The sequence below is a fragment of the Sus scrofa genome, chromosome 1 (assembly GCF_054392235.1).
Source record: "Sus scrofa isolate SSC_HxYL_T2T_F1_AM1 chromosome 1, Sscrofa_HxYL_maternal_Yorkshire_Landrace_v2.0, whole genome shotgun sequence".
NCBI lineage: Eukaryota > Metazoa > Chordata > Mammalia > Artiodactyla > Suidae > Sus > Sus scrofa.
In genome coordinates, this window is record NC_139383.1 from 206,766,544 (window position 1) to 206,787,915 (window position 21,372).

A 21,372-nucleotide genomic window follows, 5' to 3' on the forward strand; every position below is an offset into this window, starting at 1 on the left:
TGGGAGAAGCAGAAGGTTAGTCTAGGTAGAGAGACAGGCCAAGACTATCTGCAGGAGAAGTCACAGTGTAATGGCAATGTAATGGCAGCCTGAGCCCTGCCACCTAACGGCTAGGTGACTGTGGGCTACTCATTCATTTTTAGGAAGTCAGTGAAGATGAGTCAGATTCATAGGGCTGTTATAAGTTCAAGGAAATGTGCAAAGGGGCTTTTCAAATGGCAACATGCTAATCATTTGTTGTTCCTTGTTCAACTTTCACTTCCAAGTAGAGGCCCAAGCAGAAGAATATTACCAAATAACAGTGAGAATGACTAACTACATCTATGATTTTGGGAAAGTGACTAAACCTTCCTGAACAATTTCTCTACCTAGAAAAGCTTTAAAGTTTATGCTACTAAAAGCATAGAGTCTGTAGGATATTTTGTTTTGCTTTTTTCCTGTTTTAAAGAGCTGATGGATAAAAACTGAGAATCTCATTGGGAGAAGGAAGGAAAGAAGAGAAAGAATAGAAAAATCATTAAATTTAGGACTCAGTTAAATCAACTATTAAAGACAGTGGTATAATCCTTCCACTTCTTTCCCCTTTTTAAATTCAAATAAAATTAAATTCAATTATTTTTATGAAAAACAGCATGTACAGCAATGATCCCAGACATGGGATCAATAAAGAGATGTCTGAAATAGAATGGTGAGGGTTTTTTAGTTTTGTTACGTCTTATTTTTTAATTTTTCTCTTTGTATTTTATTAAGAGCTTGTATTTAGGACTTGTATAAGTTTACCAAAACATAAGTAACTATAGAAATGATGCATTTATTAAGAATGTCATCTGAAACCTATGATTCTCTATAATTGACAGACATTTCTCAGACATTTCAAAAATGTTCCAAAGAATTAGTATTGAAAACAGAGTTAATTCGATTTTAATTTGTAAGCCCTACATATCCTTCAAGAGGACCAAGGAATTTTTAGTGCTATAAGATTTCCTGTAAAAATGCCCTGGTCTGAATTAAAAATTTGCAAAAATCACTGTTTCCCTCTAATGTTTCTCTGTCTCCATTCCCCTGTATAAGCTGTACAGTGCAGAGGGCCAAGCGGTACAATTTCAGACAGATCTCGAAGGATAGGAGCTATCCCAGCATCCTTGTTCTCTAATTATATTCAACAGGTTTTATCAAGCCCAACTGCTAGAGGAGTCTAAGAGGTACAGCCCTCCAGTTATGAAATAAATAAACCCCTGGGACATAATATACAACATAAGGAATATGGTCAATAATATTGTAATAACTTTGTGTGGAGAAAGATGATTACTAGTAGTAATCATTTCATAATATACGCAAATGTCAAATCACTAAGTAGATACCTGAAACTAATAATATTGTACATCAACTATATTTCAGTTTTTAAAAATCACAAACATTTGGCCCAGTGCAAGGTGCTTGGCACTTTGAGGAATCTCCACCTCAAAGAGCTAATTCTCCCTGGGGTGGGGGTTGGTGGTGGATGTGGAGACATCATGACCTGGATCTGAAAAGTAAAAGAAAACTCAGGATATCACAGTGTCATCTAAGCTAAAAAACAAGTTCATATTGAGAAAGAATGGAGCTTGGTTCCTGGCATCTCCCACTAAAGCACCTTGCAGACCTGCCTCCACTAAGCAGGTTCCACATTCTTCTTTCTCCACAGGATCAAATTCAGATCCCTCAGAGCTTCAACTGCTGGATGGGGAGTTCTGATGGGCTAGACTCATCTACAGTTTAATGATAGAAAATGGATCAGCAGAGTATCCCTCCAAGGGATATTTTCATTTCAAGGACATCTCTAGAGATGGTGACATCTATTAGGATAAGCTGATTATGTCACATGATACTAATATGGGATAAATATCTTAAAACAATGAGGCTTTTCTGATAATCTCCAGAAATAATTCTATGTTAACATCTGTCCACTCTACCAACCTTGAGATTCAGAAAGAGTCATCAGTTCAAGAGAAGAGGTTGGATTGCTTGACCCTATGTTGTTCTCTGCAAAGATGTCCACCTGGTAAGCTGTTTCAGGCTCTAGACCCTTGAGCTGATACTGGGTAATGGTGGCATTCTTGATCTTCACATCAATGTGCTGGTCTTCATTTTTGCCCTGTACCTTGTAACGGATGATGACAGAAGAAATGGAATAGCCATCCAAGATTGTCCAAGAGATCACGGCCGAGGAGTCTGTGACATTGGAAATCTTGATGTTTTCTGGTTGAGGAGGGAGAACTAGAAATTGTAAGACAAACAGGCAATATTTTATTTAAGATATATTACCATCGCTCAGGTTATTATGTTTTTTTACCATTTTTTTTTTTTTTTCCCAGGTTAGGAGTCGATCAGAGCTGCAGCTGCCAGCCTACACCACAGCAACAGAAATACCAGATCCAAGCCATGATTTACAATGTTGGGCCAATTCAGGATTTTTTAAAAATGATGAAGTCATCCCTAAACACTTGAGACTTCCACATATTATTGATCAAGAAGAGAGTGGCTGGAGAAACACTAAGCCAGCTGCACACCTGTTCCTGGGGAATTGGAGTCCCAGCTGCCGAGAGAATCTCAGACTTTGGAGACTGACAAGAGAGCAGGATCCCAGCAGATGTGATACTGGTGTGACCCAGAAATACCTAGTTTTTCCAAGGACTCCCAAATGCATAGACATGGTTCTAATGCAGTGAATAAAATAGAGCTCTCAGAGTTCCTGTTGTAGCTCAGCGGTTAAGGAACCCAAGCAGTATACATGAGGATGTGGGTTCGATCCCTGGCCTCACTCAGTGGGTTAAGGATCTGGCCTTACCCTGAGCTGTGGTGTAGGTTGCAGATGCAGCTCAGATCCCATGTTGCTATGGCTGTAGTGTAGGCCAGCAGCTACTGCTCTGATTTGACCCCTAGCCTGGCAACATCCACATGCCACAGATGCAGCTCTAAAAAGACAAAAAAAAAACAAACAAAAAAAAATAGATCTCTCCGGTTCAGGATGAAAAAGCTTTCAATGCTACATAGAAACCCAAGTAGTTCCAACTAACTTTTAATGAACAATATGAAATTTTTTTAAAATGCCTGAACTGAAGAATGTTTTGAAAGAAACATTGTTTTATTAATCTCCAATATAGATTGTTACTCCAAGAATTGTCTGTTTTGAAGATTTTTCAAAGTTCTTTGGCTTTTAAGATTTTTTGAGATAATTAAATAGGCTTTTTAAAAATAATTAGATAGCCGTTTTAAGACCTCTCTAATTAATCATCATCTTTGTGCATATAGATACGTGACAATCCTGAAAACAGTCCTATAACACATTCAACAAGCCCTAGAAAACTTTATTCATGCTATTCATTTATTTAATAAATAACTCTATGGAAACCACTATACTCTAACTTAAAAAAGAAAGGAAAGGTAATTTTTACCCAGTCCTGCATGAATTATAAACCCAAATTCGTGGAACTTCCGTATATATTGTAGGTCACTAAAATGATTTGATGTGTTGGTGGGGGAGGCATTAATGGGCCTCTATTCACAACTGCCTTTTATGATTTCTAAGAAACACTCTTGAAGTGATGAGAGCTAAGTCCAAATGGCAGCAGCCACCTGTCATTCAGGCAAAGCTGGGACAGCAAGAGTTACTCACTGTCACTAAGGGTCCAAGCGACGAGATCTTCACTCCACTCCCCCTGGGCCTTGGTGTTGACTCTGGCTCGGACAATGTACTTTTCCCTAGGGTGTAAATTGTTCAGTAACACTGAAGTCAAGTTGCCTGGCACTTTAATATTCTGCTGATCACTATTCACTTGTACAGACCTCCTCTCAACTTCAACATAAAAGTCATCTTCCGAGCTTGGAAATATTGGTTGCCAGGTCAAATTTAGAGTGGTCTGACTTTTTGGTAGGAGACTGAGACCTCTTGGAGGAGGAAGACCTAGGAGAAACCAGAAAGATCATTATTTTTATGTAGATAACAATCCGAAAGGACAGCTTTATAGAATAACCTTGGCTTCTAGAATAATATACATTTCACAAGCTATCAAAAAAATACGTGCTAGCTGCCATATAATAATTTTTTTCCTACCAAAACAGCAAAGCTTTAAAATATTCTAGTATGTAGTTTGAGTAACTGTAATAGAGGAATACAACCCCTTTGAAAGGTAAGTTGGAAATATTTTTCAAGAGCCCTAGAAATGACTCTATACTTCAGCCATGTAATCTGACTACCAGGGATTTATCCAGAAGAAATAACCTAAAGGAAGAGAAAAAGGGTAAGTGCATGAAGATATCCATTACAACATTATTTATAATAACAAACAATCATAAGAAACCTAAGTGCTCAAAATAAGGAAACACTTTAATAAACTATGATGTAGCCATCCAAGGGATTGGGATAGATAATTGGGAAAAGTACAGAAGCCCCTCCCTCGAAAAATTATAAGACATGAGAAAAAATTCTGAAACTTTGTAAAAATCATGTCTACAATTGGTGAAATAAGAAAGAAACTGATAAAAAATAGAAACACTGGATTCATCACGGTTGTGGGCTTGTAAGTGAATATTTGGTGTTTCTGTTCCCATTTTGTGCAATACATTTTAAAGTAATTTCAGTTACTTCCCCTTAGCAAGAACAATGGCAGATATTATAACACTATGATGGCAGGGTCAGGCCTAGAACTGCTCACATTAAGGTTTGGCTATGACCACATGCTGTCTGGCCATAAGTATCCACAAGAACCTGGGCTACCAGAGAGGTAACTGAATGGAAACAATATAGGTTTTGAAATCAAAGATGCAGGAGCATGCCCCTTTAGTTTTGTGACCTTGGGAAATTTTTATAACCTCTCCAATTTACATGTAACATGAAATGAAAATACTCAACTTCTAGACTCAGAAGGAGAAATGAGATAAGGCAGGTGAAATTGCCTGGAAGGGGTTAGGGACTTTAATGTCTTCCAGGCATTTTCTAGGAAATGCTGAATTTCCTCCCTTCCTCCATTCCTTCCTTCCTTCCTACCTTCCTTACTCCTTCCTTCCTAAGCTGTTTTATCTTGTGTCAGTGGACAGTGGAGGAATCTATAAGTTTTCAACTAATAATAGTACATTGGTATTTTAAACTCCAGATATAAAGTATTTTCAAAACATAGACTAAGGACCCTCTACTCATGCATTCTCAGGAGGGATATTATTGCCACTAATGGGGCAAAAACTGGTTCTTGGGGTGTGAGAAAATTTTAGGTAGTATAGTGTTTTTTGAAGAGCTGCAGTATATACACAGATCTTTGATTATTACAATTCATGTCAGAAGATTTCTTCTTAAAGATAAAATATCTAAAAAATCTCTTTGGGGTGATAATTTAAAAATGAAAAGGAACTTGGTTAGAAGTGAGTGGAAGGATCTGTTTCTACCCATCTCACTGGCCAGTTCTGGATGCTCTGAGACCAAGGAGAACCAGAAGTCAGGTCCTGCCACCAGCCTGGAATTATGCTAAATGTCTTACTGGTCTTTTGTCCATAACCTTTGCAAATTGAGAGAGGTGGTATCACTTCCTTTTGCTCTTCTCGAAAGTTTAATTTCCAAAATAGGCCACCTGGAATTGGTAGACAGGCTTACAATGGCACAGCAGAATGGAGAGTTGATGGTTTGGAGCAATTGTGTGAACCTTATAAGCCTGTGCCTGGTACAGAGGAGTAACCCCCCAAATGATAATTTCCCTTCTTCCTTCATTTTGGGAACATGACTTTCCCTTCTCCTTTCCCTACCTGCCCTCTTTCTGCCATGTGTTCAGAGTGTGTTCTCTTCCCTCCTCTCCTGGCCTCCCTGGCCTTTACCACTCAATCAACACACTTATACTGTTGTGCAGCTGCCAAGTGAATTTAAAAACAAACATCAGCAAAATTCAAATGATGGGAAAAGATGAACCTTCAAGAATTCCCTTCCCACCCACCTCTGAGAACTACTTTGAAATACTCCAAGAGACCTCTAAACACATCCTGGTTGGAACATATTCCGAGGGCTGAAGAGAGCACACCGTGGGTCTGTGAAGTGTTTTATGTTCTGTTCCATAAATACTTTCCAGCTGAGTCAGATTATAGCCTTCCCCTTTTGATTCATCAGCACTGATCTAAGAGAGAATTAACTACCATTTGCCTTTTAGCAGCAACTTGGATGATAGTCATGCAGATTCCTTTATCCTCTCATATTCAGTTTCTAGTGTTATTCTTTGTATTTACTACCTGGTGGGTTTCCAGGAAGCCCTTTTTTACTTGTGCAATGCTTCTAGAAGCATCAGAGGAGCTTCTGAGTTTTATTTGGCTCTTTAAAGATGCTACTGGTGAGATGAACACTAGGTGGAGGGTATGGAGGGGAGAGTCTCTGTTAGGGATGCAGAGCTCCTGAGGAAGAGCTTGATACTCTTCCTAGTTTCTCACTAAATCACTCCATTTCCTTCTGCCTTTAGTAAATGGACTAAAAATAGGAAAATTCATCAATTCAGATAAGGATATGGTGGCTTTGAGCTCCCAGGTAAATATAATAAATGGAGAAACAATAATATCAAGTGGGAAGATCTAGTATGGTGATGCACCTGATCCATTAAGTACTTGTGACTCTACTTTTCAATCTATAAAATGGGGATGATGATAATTCTAAGAATTAAATAGACATGAACTTCAAACTATAAAGTTTCAAGGAGACAGTAACAGAATGGTTATATACAGTGAACACCAGAACACCAAAAAGAAATTTACAAGGGATCCAAGTGTTTCAGAGGAGGGGACCCTGGTAGTAGAAAGCTGGAGCCAAGTCAGCGCTAAGGAAATTTCACACATTCAAAGGCTCATTGAGTAACACGGTAGAAGACAAATAGCTATTGATTAACATTGATCCATCAAGAAATATTGCTACATATATTACTTAGAATGTGTTGACCCAGGACCAGCAGCGTCAAGCATATCTTGGGAACTTATTAGAAATGCAGATTCTTGAGCCCCCACCCTTACTATAAATCTACTGAATCTAAAGCTCTGGAGTTGGGGCCAAAAATCCAGTTTTAACAGGTGATGCAGGCAATTCTGATGGACACTAATGTTTGAGAACCACTGATTTAGAAACATGGAAGTATATATTAAACGGCTCAAGGAGGTAAAAGCAGCTGCCTCGAGGAAGCAGATAGGGAGGTGGAGGAATAAAGCAGAGGACATGTATTCTTTAGGTAAAAGCCTTTCATTTCTATTTGATGTTTTCACTATGTGTGTGAATTACTTTGAAAAACTAGAAATTATTTTTTAAAATAAATAAACTGGGATTTCTGAAATACATATGGACAAGAGCCTGGCCTGGGCCATTGAGATGGAAACAGGAAGCTGGTGGTAAGAGTCAGGAGCCAAGCAAGATTGAGAACGGTTTGCTACTAAGTTAATCCCAAATCCTAAGGGATGTCCTGGACTTCCTGAAGGCTCATCTGCTTCCTTCTCTGTCCCTGTGGATTGCTGCAGATCCCCTCCCTCCAGGGAGACAGACAAGGAGTACAGCCCAAATAAAGGACCAGTTTGGCTCCCAGTTGCTAGCTTTCCTGTCACTTTCCCACCCATTCAAAAGCCAACTCCTTCCACCACAATCCCAACCCACCCACTCACCCACCACCACCCTTCCTGGTCTTCCTTCCTCTTTCCCCTTCCTCCCCCACCCACCCAGCTCCTGAATAAATGCCTGTTTGCTTCAACTGACCGATAGAAGCTGTTGTGAACTGCCTTACGGGTCCAGGATGCCCTTCTCCGCCCTCTCCACGCCGGATCAGCTGCACGCAGAGCTCATATTCTGTTCGAGGTTCCAAATAGTTGAGGGTAACAATCTCACTTGTCACTGAGAAGAGAGAAAGTCCAGGAAACTTAAGTTGGCAATATTTTACATTCTTTAAACTGGAATGTTGTTATTGTGATGTGAATGAATGTTTGGTTTTAAAAATACAACGTCTGAGTGAAACAGAGAGACAAATCCATCCTCAGGGACCTCAGTGTTCCTAACATAAGGAAAATAAGGCTTTTCATGTAAGTATCACTGTGGCATTTATACATTTCTACTAGTGTTTTTGTCTTTTCAGTTGTAGAGTAAAACCACACAATCTTCAACTATATAGAATACCCATCAGATTAAGGGGGGAAAATTCAATTAAAATAATAGAATTTAACTTCTACTTTCAAGAAGTACACACAGTGATTGCAATCTCACGAGACGAGACTCCTTTAAAAGTTTGCTTGCAATGACCAGACAAGAAATTTGAAATAGTCATGTCATAACAAATTAAGGGTTCTGAAGTCCTTGAAAATAGATCCCATGCTTCTTTTCTCCTTAGCTATTTGCTTTGCTAGATTCTGTTTTTCCAGAATCTGTTTGTGTGATTATTTAATGTCAGATATTAAAAATATACAGATGCATATTTTTGCCTTACCATAAGATAAATTCCCAGCTGGTAAGAAAAAGTATTGGGCTATGTTTAATAGTTCTTAGAAGACCACTTTTGTGGATGTCCACAAAGAAATAATGTGCACTATATTTTTTTAAATCTGCTTTTAAAAAACACCTAGCCATTGATGTTGGAAACAGCAATCCAGCAATTCAGGCTTAATGTTGCTGAAATTCTGAATTTTAGCTGAGTCTTCAAAAGAAAATGAAGAACTCAGTAATAATACTATGACTTTATTCAATGTACCCAGGTCAGCTAGTGTTATTAAGCCCAATCCCCTCCTTTTCTTCTTTTTTGTAACTTCCTTGATTGTCTGCATCTCGTGTGAAAGGGGTCCTTTATAAGAAATCGCAGGCACAGTGAGACTAAAGTCCTGGTGAAAGGATACCTGTTCCCTACAAGCATGACAGTGTAGATCTCACTACAAGATGGCATAATTAACTCAGGATGGCCAACTGATGGTACTCAGCTTTCTTTTTAAAAACTGTGATTTTTATATCATCATTTAAGAAATAGAACTGTAATTTATGTTTCAAAATAAATTTAACTAACAAATAAATAAATTTAACTATTTTCATGAACTTCTGACATTTTATCACATTTGGGTTTTTTCCTTCCAAAAAGTTAAGGGAGGAGCATGTAACTCTGTTTGCCTATACCTTCTCCTCCCTCTCCCTCAGTTCAGTCTGCCACAGCCCAAACTTTCAGGCCCAAATTCCTCTTACAATCTCTAAGTTAAGAGCTTGAAGGCAGGGCAAGACTCAAATGAGGAAAAGAATAAACAACCTGATACAGTAGCAACAATCACCTCTCAGATGTAAGCAGATTAAGTCTCTGCCTTTCCAGAAGACTTTGGACTTTCCTTCCTTTTGCCATATTCATGACATAAATGTGTATCTTTCACCATGACCAAGCAAGATAGAGTAAGACCATGATTGGAGAGCCAGGGAAGCCTGGAAAGGAAATATTAATGTAGATAGCAACTGCTAACACAGGATGGCTCTGTGTCCATATTATGTCATCCCTTCCAGAAAGGTAGCCCCAGAGCTCAGAGGACCTCCCCACTCTCTCCTGAATACTCTGAAATCCACCACTACAGCCCCTACCTTGGGAGAGAAGATTTCTATATTAGGGGAAAAAATTTTTTTCTTGGTGCCCCACCTGCAGCTGGTGCCATTCCTTTCCAAATCTTACCTTGAATATGCCGCCAAGCCTCATAATGATTAACAGGTTTGTATAGAAGCTTCTTGGATTTGATTGGTCCATCCCCAAAGTAAGGCTCAGAGCTGATGTTGATGACAGCAAAGTTATGTCCAGTGTCAATTACGTTTGGGGCATTCAAGGGCTTTGGAAGAACTAAATAAAAGGTCAAGAATCAGATCAGTCCTTACACTCTGGGATTTTACTTCTCTTCCTAGATGAGGGTAAAGCATGAGTGCCTTTACATTTCCAACAAAGCCCTCTTCAGTTCTCTGCTCAGATTCAATGAAGTTACCTGCTCTGTGCACTCTTGGCTTTGCTATTGCCCTTCCAACCCACCATTCACAAGAAACTCTCATAAAATATGAGCACTCTTCTGTTCACAACATTTTAATGGGTTCCCATTACATTTAGAATAAAATCTAAAATTCATACCATGATTTGCCAAGCCTTGCATGAGAGAGACACTACCTTCTCTTCAGCTTCCTCTTCCCCTCTCCCAATACCCACCCCAGTCCCAGTGACTGTTCTGTTTATTCAACTAACAATGCACCAAACTCCTTTTCATCTCGGGTTCTTTGTTGATGATGCTGTTATCCTTCAAGGATTGCTCCAGACCTTCCACTACTCTGCAGTTAACACTTATTCATCATTCAGCTTTCAACTCTGATGTGACTTCTTTGCAGGGGCTATCCCAGGACCTTGGTTAGGCTCTTATGTTATATGCTTTCACAGAACTTTTTTCCTTCACTGCAAGTTCTGGTTTTAAAGAAAAGTGTGACTGGTCAGGCTGTCCATGGCCCTATTCACTCAATTATGGAAGTAGCCCAACTTGCTCTTTGCTTGCTTTGAGTCTTATTGAACTCCCATGAATCACAGATCCACCAGAATCCTGTGCTTATGGAGCACTGAGAACACTTATGAGAATGAGGTGGCCAAGAAAAGAGGCAGATATATATTTATTGAATCTATCTCTTCTGTTCATGCACACTGTGTCACTGGACTTTACTTCCAAATTTCAAAGATAAAATTTCAAATTGAAGACAAGAAAACCTTAACATAAGTGCAGGGCCTTGTGTGAATAGGTCATAAGCCCATTAAGCCAGCCCTGCCCATCACTCTTGCTCTATTAGAGGAGAGTTGCTGGGTCCAGCTCACACTCAAGGGCAAGGGATTACACAAGGACATGAATTCCATTAGGCAAGGGTCATTAAGGGCCATGTGAAATACTTACTACCTCATTTAATATCATTTTTATCTTTTGACTTGTTCCTTCCTCTCCTGCACTCTATAAATAGTATCTGTATTTGGAGATAGGGTCTTTAAAGAGGTACTTAAGTTACAATGAGGTCTACAGTCATTCCTAATCCAATATGACTGTTGTCCAATAAGAAGTTTACATTAGTACACACACACAGAGGGAAGAGCATGTGAAGATACAGAGAAAAGACAGTTATCTGTAAGCCAAGGATCAAGGCCTTAGAGGAAATTAACTCTGCTTCATCATCTAGACTCCAGAACACTGACAAAATTAATTTCTCTTCTTTAACCATTCAGTCTAAGGTACTTTGCCATAGCAGAGTACCTAGCAAATCATTACATATGAATATAACACAATTTACTTATCATGCCTAATGCTGATAGATATTTGGACTAATAGAAATACAGCTGCTCTGAACATTACTGAAGATTATTTTTTTAACATATGCACTCATTTCTTTTGAGCATAAACCTGGGTATAGAAATGCCAGGTCACAGGGTAAATGTATGTTTAGCTTTATTATAAGTTGTGAGTTTTCCAAAGCGATTGTACCAATTTTTACTCTGGTAGTAAAGTCTAGTACAGTCAGCCCTCTGTATGTGCATTCTGCATTTGTAGATTCAAACAAGGACAGGTCAAAAATATTTAGAAAAAAAATTCCAAAATGTTATAAAAAGCAAAACTTGAATTTACATGTGCATTTACATTGTATTTACAACAATTTAAATAGTATTTACATTGTATTAGGTGTTAAAATAGTGCACCTTTGTCTGCAGAGGATACCTTCCAAGACCCTAGTGAATGCGTGAAACTGAAGATAGTACCAAACCCCATATAAACTATGTGTTTTCCTATACATACCTATTTATGATAAAGTTTAACTTATAAATTAGGCAAGTAAAGTAATATCCAAATTTTCAGCATCAGTACTCTTATGCATTAGGGCCATTATTAAACAAAATAAGGGTTATTTGACAGTAAGTATGCAGTACGATGACAGGGAAAATGATAATGAAGAGTGTAAGTGACTAATGGGTGGGATACACTGGACAAAGGGAGGATTTCTGTCCCAGCAGGATGGAGTGGAACAGCATGAGATTTCATCATGCTACTCAGAACATTACACAATTTAAAACTTATGAATTGTTTATTTCTAGAAATTTCCATTTAATATTTTGGGCTGCAGTTGACCACAGGTAAATGGAACTATGGTAAATGAAACCATAAATGGTGCAGGGGACTATCATATAAGTAATCTAGAGATGGTTCAAAGTATATAGGATGGGACTCTGAGAAAAGATTGCAGAGTAGAACTTGGGCTTACTTCCTCTCACCAAAATACCAAAATTACAACTAACTGCTGAACAACCATCAAGAAATAGACTGGAACCTATCAAAAAAATATATCCTACACCCAAAGGCAATGAATAAGCCACAACAAGAGGGTAAAACAGGACAGTAGGACGGGCCCTGTCACAATATAAGCAATCCCATACCAGTTGATGTGCGATCCACCAATTGGAAAATAAGTATATCACAGAGGCTCTCCCACAGGAGTGAGAGTTCCAAAGCCCACGTTAGGTTCCCCATCCTGGGGACCTGACATTGGGAGGAGGAGCACCTGGAGCATTTGTTGTTGAAGGCCAACAGGGCTTGAGCACATGACCTCCATAGGACTGGAAGAGAGAGACTCCACTCTTGGAGGATACATATTTGGTTTCATGTGCACTGGGTCCTAAGGAAAGCAGGGACTCCATAAGAATCTGAGTTACACCTACCTATGGGTATTGGCAGGGGGCATCTCTTGGGAAAGCAGGGGGCAGCTGTGGCTCACTGTTGGGGCAGGACATTGGAGGAGGAGGACAATCATAAGCATGAACTCTCTTGGAGGCTGCCATTTTGAAATAATCTGGCCACACCCAACATCCTACAGGCATGAGTGCTAAGAAGCCCCAGGGCAAACAAAAACAGTGTGGGAATACAGCCCCACTCATCAGCAAACAGGCTGCCAAAAGTCTTCCCAGGCACAGAGCCACTTCTTATCACACACAGAGACAAATATCCATACACCAGAGGGACAAGAATCAGCACTTCCTACACGTGGGCAGGCACCAGTCCCTCTCATCAGGAATCCTGCAACAAGCCACTGCAGCAATTTCAACCACTTGGGGGCCAACACCAAAGGCAAGAGAGACTACAAACCTGTAGCCTGCAGAAAGGAGACCACACAGAAAAATGAAAATGAAAAGGAAGAGAAATATGACCCAGATGAAGGAACAAGACAAAATCCTAGAAGAAGGGCTAAGTAGAGATAAGCAACGTTCATGAAGAAGACTTTAGAGTAATAATAGTGAAGATGATCCAAGATCTCTGAAGAAAATAAAACTAGAGGAAAATATTGAGATATTATGAGAAATGTTTAATAAAGAAATAGAATATTAAAAAACAAGTAGAGATGAATAACACAATAACTGAAATGAAAAATTCACTAGAAGTAATCAGTAGCAGAGTACAGGAGGTAGAAGAATGAATAAGCAAGGTGGAAGACAGACTGGTAGAAATCTTAACTCAGGACAGAATAAAGAAAAAAGATTAAAAAGAAATTAAGACAGTCTCAGAGAACTCTGGGACAGCTTTAATGCACCAACATTCACATTATATGGGTCTCATCTGCCAGAAGGAAAAGAGACAGAGAAAGGGCTGGAGAAAATATTGGAAGAGATAATAGCCAAAAACTTCCCTAACATAGGAAAGGAATCACTCACTCAAACACAGGAAGCACAACAAGTACCATAAAGAATAAATTCAAGGAGGAATACAAGACACATATTCATCAAAATGACCAGAATTAAAGACAAAGAAAATGCTGAAAGCACCTACAGAAAAGCAACAAATAACATACAAGGGAACCCTGAAAAGGTTATCAGCTGATTTTCCAGCAGAAAATCTACAGGCCAGAAGGGAGTAGAAATATATGCTTAAAGTTATGAAAGGGAAAAACCCAAACAAGAATACCCTACCCAGCAAGTTTCTCATTCAGATCTGAGAAAGCAATAAAAGACTTTACACATAAGCAGAAGCTAAGAGAATTTGGCACCACCAAACCAGCTTTACTACAAATACTAAAGGAACCTCTCTATGCAGAAAAGAGAAGGCCACAGCTAGAAACAAGAAAATTGCAAATGAGAAGGCTCATCAGTAAAGGCAAACATATAGTAAAAGCAGGAAATCATTCACCTACAAATATAGTATCAAAATCACAATCATGAGAAGAGGAGCGTAAAAAGGTAGGATACTGGAAATGCATTTACAACTAAGAGAACAGAAACTTGAAACAATCTTAACCATATAAAGATTCCCATATCAAAACCCTATGGTAACTGCAAACCAAAATAGATACAAACAAAAAAGAAAAAGCAATATAAACACAACACTAAAGATAATCATCAAATAACAAGAGAAGAGAACAAGAGAAGAAGGAAGAAAAAAGACCAACAAAAACAAATCCAAAACAATTAACAAAATGGCAATAAGAACATACATATAAATAATGACCTTAAATGTGAATGGATTAAATAAATGCTCCAACCAAAAGATATAATCTGACTGAATGGATACAGAAACAAAACCCATATGTAGAAATCAACCATGGGAAAAGAAATGAGAAAAAACTTACTAAATGGAGACTAAACAACATGCTACTAAAAACCCATGGGTCAATGAGGAAATCAAGAAGGAAATTAAAAAATACCTAGAGACAAATGATAATGAAGACACAACTAAACCAAAAAAAAAAAAAAAAAAAGTTAAGGGGAGTTCCCGTCATGGCTCAGTGGTTAACGAATCTGATTAGTAACCATGACGTTGCAGGTTCGATCCCTGGCCTTGCTCAGTGGGTTAAGGATCTGGCGTTGCTGTGAGCTGTGGTGAAGGTTGCAGACTCGCCTCGGATCCCACATTGCTGTGGCTCTGGCGCAGGCCGGTAGCAACAGCTCCGATTAGACTCCTAGCCTGGAAACCTCCTAGAAAAGGCAAAAAGACAAAAAAAAAAAAAAGACACAACGACTCAAAATCTATGGGATGCCACAAAAGCAGTGCTCAGAGAAAAATTCATAGCAACACAGGCTTTCCTCAAAAAAGAAGAAATGTCTCAAATTGACAACTTAAATCACCACCTAAATGAATTAGACAAAGAAGAAGAAACTCTTAAGTCAGCAAAAGGAAGGAAATCATAAAGATCAGAGAAGAAATCAATAAAATAGAGATTAAAGAAAAGTACAAAAAATCAATAAAATCCAGAGCTGGTTCTTTGGAAAGGTAAACAAAATTGACAAACTTCTGGCCAGACTCTTCAAGAAGAGGAGAGAAAGGACCAAAATAAACAAAATTAGAAATGAAAAAGGAAAAATCACAACGGACACTGCAGAAATACGAAAAAACCATAAGAGAATACTATGAACAACTATATGCCAACAAACTTGACAATCTGCAAGAAAAGGACAACTTTCTAGATCTTACAGCCTACCAAAACTGAATCAAGAAGAAAGAGACCAACTGAACAGACCGATCACTAGAAATGAAATTGAATATGTCATAAAAACACCCCCTACAAATAAAAGCCCAGGACCGGGTGGCCTTACAGGCAAATTCTACCAAACATACAAAGAGCATATGGTGCCCATCCATCCTTAAATTTTTTCAAAAGGTTGAGGAAGAAGGAACACACCCAAAGACATTCTATGATGCCACCATCACCCTAATTCCAAAAACAGGCAAAGATACCACCAAAAAAGAAAACTATCAGCCAATATCTTTGATGAATATAGACACAAAAATTCTCAACAAAATTTTATCCAACCAAATCCACCAACATATCAAAAAGATCATACAACATGACCAGGTGGGGTTCATTCCAGGTTCAAAAGGATGGTTCAACATACGCAGGTCAAGCAATGTCAAACACCACATTAACAAAAGAAAAGTCAAAAACCATATGATCATCTCAATAGATGCAGAAAAAGCATTTGACAAAGTCCAACATCCACTCATGATAAAAACTCTCACCAAAGTGGATATAGAGGGAACATTCCTGAACATAATCAAAGCCATTTATGACAAACCCACAGCCAATATAATGCTCAGTGGAGAAAAGCTGAAAGCCTGCTCATTCAAATCTAAAACAAGACAGGGATGCCCACTCTCACCACCGTTATTCAACATAGTATTGGAAGTCCTAGCCACAGCAATCAGACAAATGAAAGAAATAAAAGGCATCCAGATAGGAAGAGAAAAGGTAAAACTGTCATTGTATGCAGATGACATGATACTATCTATAGAAAACCCTAAGGACTCGACCCCAAAACTACTTGAACTGATCAACAAATTCAGCAAAGTAGCAGGATATAAGATTAACATTCAGAAATCAGTCACATGTCTGTATACTAACAATGAAATATTAGGAAATGAATACAAAAATACAATACCTTTTAAAATTGCAGCTCGAAAAATCAAATACCTGGGATTAAACCTGACCAAGGAGGTAAAGGACTTATATGTTGAGAACTATAAAATAGTAATCAAGGAAATTAAAGAAGATGTAAAGAAATGGAAAGATATTCCTTGCTCCTGGGTTAGAAAAATCAATATTGTAAAAATGGCTACGCTACCCAAAGCAATGTACAGATTCAATGCAATCCCTATCAAATTGCCCATGACATTTTTCACAGAACTAGAAAAAAACAATCCAAAAATTTATATGGAACCACAAAAAGACCCAGAATTGCGAAAGCAATCCTGAGAAACAAAAACCAAGCAAGAGGCATAACCCTCCCAGACTTTAAGCAATATTACAAAACCAGTGTGGTACTGGTATCAAAACAGACAGACAGACCAATGGAACAGAACAGAGAACCCAGAAATAAACCCAGATACTTTTGGTCAATTAAACTTTGACAAAGGAGGGAAGAGCATAAAATGTGAAAAAGACAGTCTTTTCAGCAAGAGCTGGGAAACCTGGACAGCTGCATGCAAAGCAATGAAACTAGAACACACCCTCACACCATGCACAAAAATAAACTCAAAATGGCTTAACAACTTAAATGTAAGACAAGACACCACCAAACTCTTGGAAGAGAACATAGGCAAAACATTCTCTGACATCAACTTCATGATTATTTTCTCAGGTCATTCTCCCAAGGCAACAGAAATAAGAGCAAAAATAAACCAGTGGGACCTAATCAAACTGAAAAGCTTTTTTATAGCAAATTAAACCCAAAGGAAAACAAAAACACAACTTACAGAGTGGGAGAAAATAGTTTCGAATGATGCAACTGACAAGGGCTTAATCTCTAAAATACACAAACAACTTATACAACTCAACAACAAAAAAGCCAACAACCAAATGGAAAATGGGCAAAAGAGCTGAATAGACATTTCTCCAAGGAAGATATACAGATGGCCAATAAACACATGAAAAAATGCTCAATATAACTCATTATTATAGAATTGCAACTCAAAACTACCATGAGATACCACTTCACACCAGTCAGAATGGCCCTCATTAATAAGTCCACAAATAACAAGTGCTGGAGGGGTTGTGGAGAAAAGGGAAGCCTCCTGCACTGTTGGTGGGAATGTAAGTTTGTATAACCACTATGGCAAACAGTATGGAGGTACCTTAGAAAGCTATACATAGAACTACCATATGACCCAGCAATTCCACTCTTGGTCATATATCTGGACAAAACCTTCCTTAAAAAAGACACATGCACTGGCATGTTGATTGCAGCACTATTCGCAATAGCCAAGATATGGAAACAACCCAAATGTCCATCGACAGATGACTGGATCAGGAAGAAGTGGTATATATACACAATGGAATGCTACTCAGCCATAAAAAAGAAAAACATAATGCCATTTTCAGCAACATGGAAGGAACTAGAGACTCTCATACTAAGTGAAATAAGTCAGAAAGACAAAGAAAAATACCATATGATATCACTTACATCTGGAATCTAATATACAACACAAATGAACATTTACACAGAAAAGAAAATCATGGACTTGGAGAATAACTTGTGGCTGCCCATGAGGAGAGGGGGGAGTGGGAGGGATTGGGAGCTTGGGTTTATGGGATGCAAACTATTGCTCTTGGAATGGATAAGCAATGAGATCCTGCTGTGTAGCACTGGGAACTATGTCTAGTCACTTATGATGGAGCATGATGATGTGGGAAAAAAGCATGTATACATGTATGTGTAACTGGGTCACCATGCTGTACAGTAGAAAATTGACACAACACTGTAAACCAGCTGTAATGAAAAAAATAAAAATCATTATACAAAAAAATAAAAACTTCTGAAAAGAAAAGACTACCACCATATGATTTCACAGGCAAATTCTATCAAACATTTAGAGAAGAGTTACCACCTATTGTTCTGAAACTCTTCCAGAAATTTGCAAATGAATGAATACCCCCAAACTCATAGTATGAGACTTATCATCACCCTGATACCAAAACCAGACAAAGATATCACAAAAAAGATAAATGCATGCCAATATCACTGATGAATATAGATACAAAAATCCTCAACAAAATACTAGCAAACTGAATCCAGAAATACAATAAAAGGATCATACACCATGATCACATGGTATTTATCCCAGGGATAAAAGGATTCTTCAATCTGTGTAATATACCACATCAACAAATTGAATAATAAAAACCATATGATCATATGACCCGGAAATCAATCTGTGTAATATACCACATCAACAAATTGAATAATAAAAACCATATGATCATCTCAATAGATGAAGAAAAAAGCTTCTGACAAAACCCAGCTCCCATTCAGGATAAAAACTCTCCAGAAAGTGGGACTAGAGGGAACCTACCTCAACATAATAAAGCCTATGTGTGGTAAACCCACAGCTAACATCATTCTCAATGTTGAAAAGCTGAAAGCGTTTCCAGTAAGATCAGGAACAAGACAAGGATCTCCCTTCTTGCCACCTCTATTCAATATAGTTCCAGAAGTCATAGCCATGGCAATCAGAGAAGAAAGAGAAATAAAAGGAATCCAAATTAGAAAAGAAGTAAAACTGTCATTGTTTGCATATGACATGATACTACACATAGAAAATCCTAAAGACATTGTCATAAAATTACTGATAATTATGGATAATAAATAGGAATTCCCATTGTGGATCAGCAGGTTAAGGACCCAATGTTGTCTCTGTGAGTATGGGGGTTTGATCCCTGGCCTCCCTCAGTTTGTTAAGAATCTGGCATGATTGTAAGCTGTGGCATAGGTCATAGATGTGGCTCAGGTCTCGTGTTGCTGTGATTGTGGAATTGGCCTTAGCCGCAGCTCCAGTTTAACCCCTAGCCCAGGAACTTCCATATGCCACAGGTACGGCCATAAAAAAAAAAAAAAAAAAAAAAAAAAGAGGCGTTCCCGTCGTGGCACAGTGGTTAACGAATCCAACTAGGAACCATGAGGTTGTGGGTTTGATCCCTGGCCTTGCTCAGTGGGTTAAGGATCCGGCGTTGCCGTGAGCTGTGGTGTAGGTTGCAGACGCAGCTTGGATCCCACGTTGCTGTGGCTCTGGTGTAGGCTGGCAGCTACAGCTCCAACTAGTCCCCTAGCCTGGGAAACTCCATATGCCGTGGGAGCGGCCCAAGAAATGGCAAAAAGACAAAAAAAAAAAAAAAAAGAAAGAAAGAAAGAAAGAAAAGAAAAGAAAGAAAACTATTAGAACTCGTCAATGAATTTGGTAAAGTTGCAGGATACAAAATTAATATACAGAAATCTCTTGCATTGCTATACATGAACAATAAAAGATCAGAAAGAGAAATTAGGGGAACAATACCATTTACCATCACATCAAAAAACTAAAATGTCTAGGAGTAAATCTACCTAGGAGACAAAGGACTTGTGTTCTGAAAACTATGAGATGCTCTTGAAAGAAATCAAAGATGACATAAACAGATATAAATTATACCACGCTCTTGGACTGGAAGAATCAATATTGTCAAAATGACTATATTACCCAAGGCAATCTATAAACACAATGCAATCTCTATCAAATTACCAATGGCATTTTTCATAGAATGAGAAAAAAACTTTTTTAATTTGTATGGAAACACAAAAGACCCAGAATAGGCAAGCAACCATAAAAAAATAAAAATAGAGCTGGAGGAATCAGGTTCCCTGGCTTTAGACTACACTAAAAAGCTATAGTCATCAAAACAGTTTGGCACTGGCCCCAAAAAAATGGAAATATAGATCAATGGAACAGGATAGAAAGCCCAGAAATCAACCCACGCACCTATGGTCAACTAATCTACAACAAAGGAGGCAAGAATACACAATGGAGAAGAGAAAAATCTCTTCAATAAGTGGTGCTGGGGAAACTGGAGAGCTGCATGTAAAAGAATGAAATTTAGAACACTCTCTAACACCATATTTCAAAATAAAATAAAAATGAATTAAACCTAAAAATAAGACTAGATACTATAAACCTCTTAGAGGAAAACATAGGCCAAAGAGTCTTTCACATAAACTGCAGCAATATCTTCTCAGATCTACCTCCCAGAGGTGGATGAAATTAAAAACAAAAATAAACAAATGAAACCTAATTAAACTTAAAAGTTCATGCACAGCAAAAGAAACCATCAACAAAACAAAAAGACAACCCAAAGAAAGGGAGAAATGCAAATGAAGCAACTGACAAGGGATTAATTTTCAAAATACACAAACAACTTACGCAGCTCAATATCATTTTAAAAAACCACCAACAACAACCCAATCAAAAAATGGGCAGAAAATCTAAATAGACATTTCTCTAAAGGAGACATCCAAATGACCAATAGGAACATGAAAAGTTGCTAAACATTGCTAATTTTTGGAGAAATGCAAATGAAAACTACTATAAGGTACCACCTTACACCAGCCAGAATGGCCATCATCAAAAAGTCCACAAACAATAAATGCTGGAGAGGGTGTGGAGAAAAGGGAACCCTCTTACACTGTTGGTGGGAATGTGAGCTGGTGCAACCATTATGGAAAACAGTATGGAGTTTCCTTGAAAACCGAAAAATAGAATTACCATATGATACAGCAATCCCACTCCTGGGTATCTATTCAGAGAAAAACATGATTTGAAAAGATACTTGCACCTTAATGTTCATGACAGCACTATTTACAACAGCCAAGACATGGAAGTGATCTAAATGTTAATTGGCAGAGGAATGGATAAAGAAGATGTGGTACATATATACAATGCAATACTACTTACCCATAAAAAAGAATAGAATAATGCCATTTGCAGCAATATTGATGCACCTAGAGATTATCATACTAAGTGAAGTTAGTGAAAAATAAGCATCATATGATATCACTTATATGTGGAATCTTAAAAAGGGGGGGAGGGATA

The 21,372-nt window shown here is 38.2% G+C and overlaps 1 protein-coding gene across 7 annotated transcripts in view; it reads right to left on the bottom strand.

The window, feature by feature from the left end:
- TEK (TEK receptor tyrosine kinase) overlaps window positions 1–21,372 on the bottom strand; it is a 112,439-nt gene that overhangs the window by 18,229 nt on the left and 72,838 nt on the right. For all 7 annotated transcript variants that reach the window (XM_021062688.2, XM_084983217.1, XM_021062678.2 and 4 more), the window contains 4 exons: window positions 9,669–9,830; window positions 7,739–7,873; window positions 3,656–3,943; window positions 1,957–2,256 (listed from right to left, as the gene is read on the bottom strand). In XM_021062688.2, coding sequence (XP_020918347.1) covers window positions 1,957–2,256; window positions 3,656–3,943; window positions 7,739–7,873; window positions 9,669–9,830 — 885 coding nt within the window. The remainder of the gene's footprint in view (window positions 1–1,956; window positions 2,257–3,655; window positions 3,944–7,738; window positions 7,874–9,668; window positions 9,831–21,372) is intronic.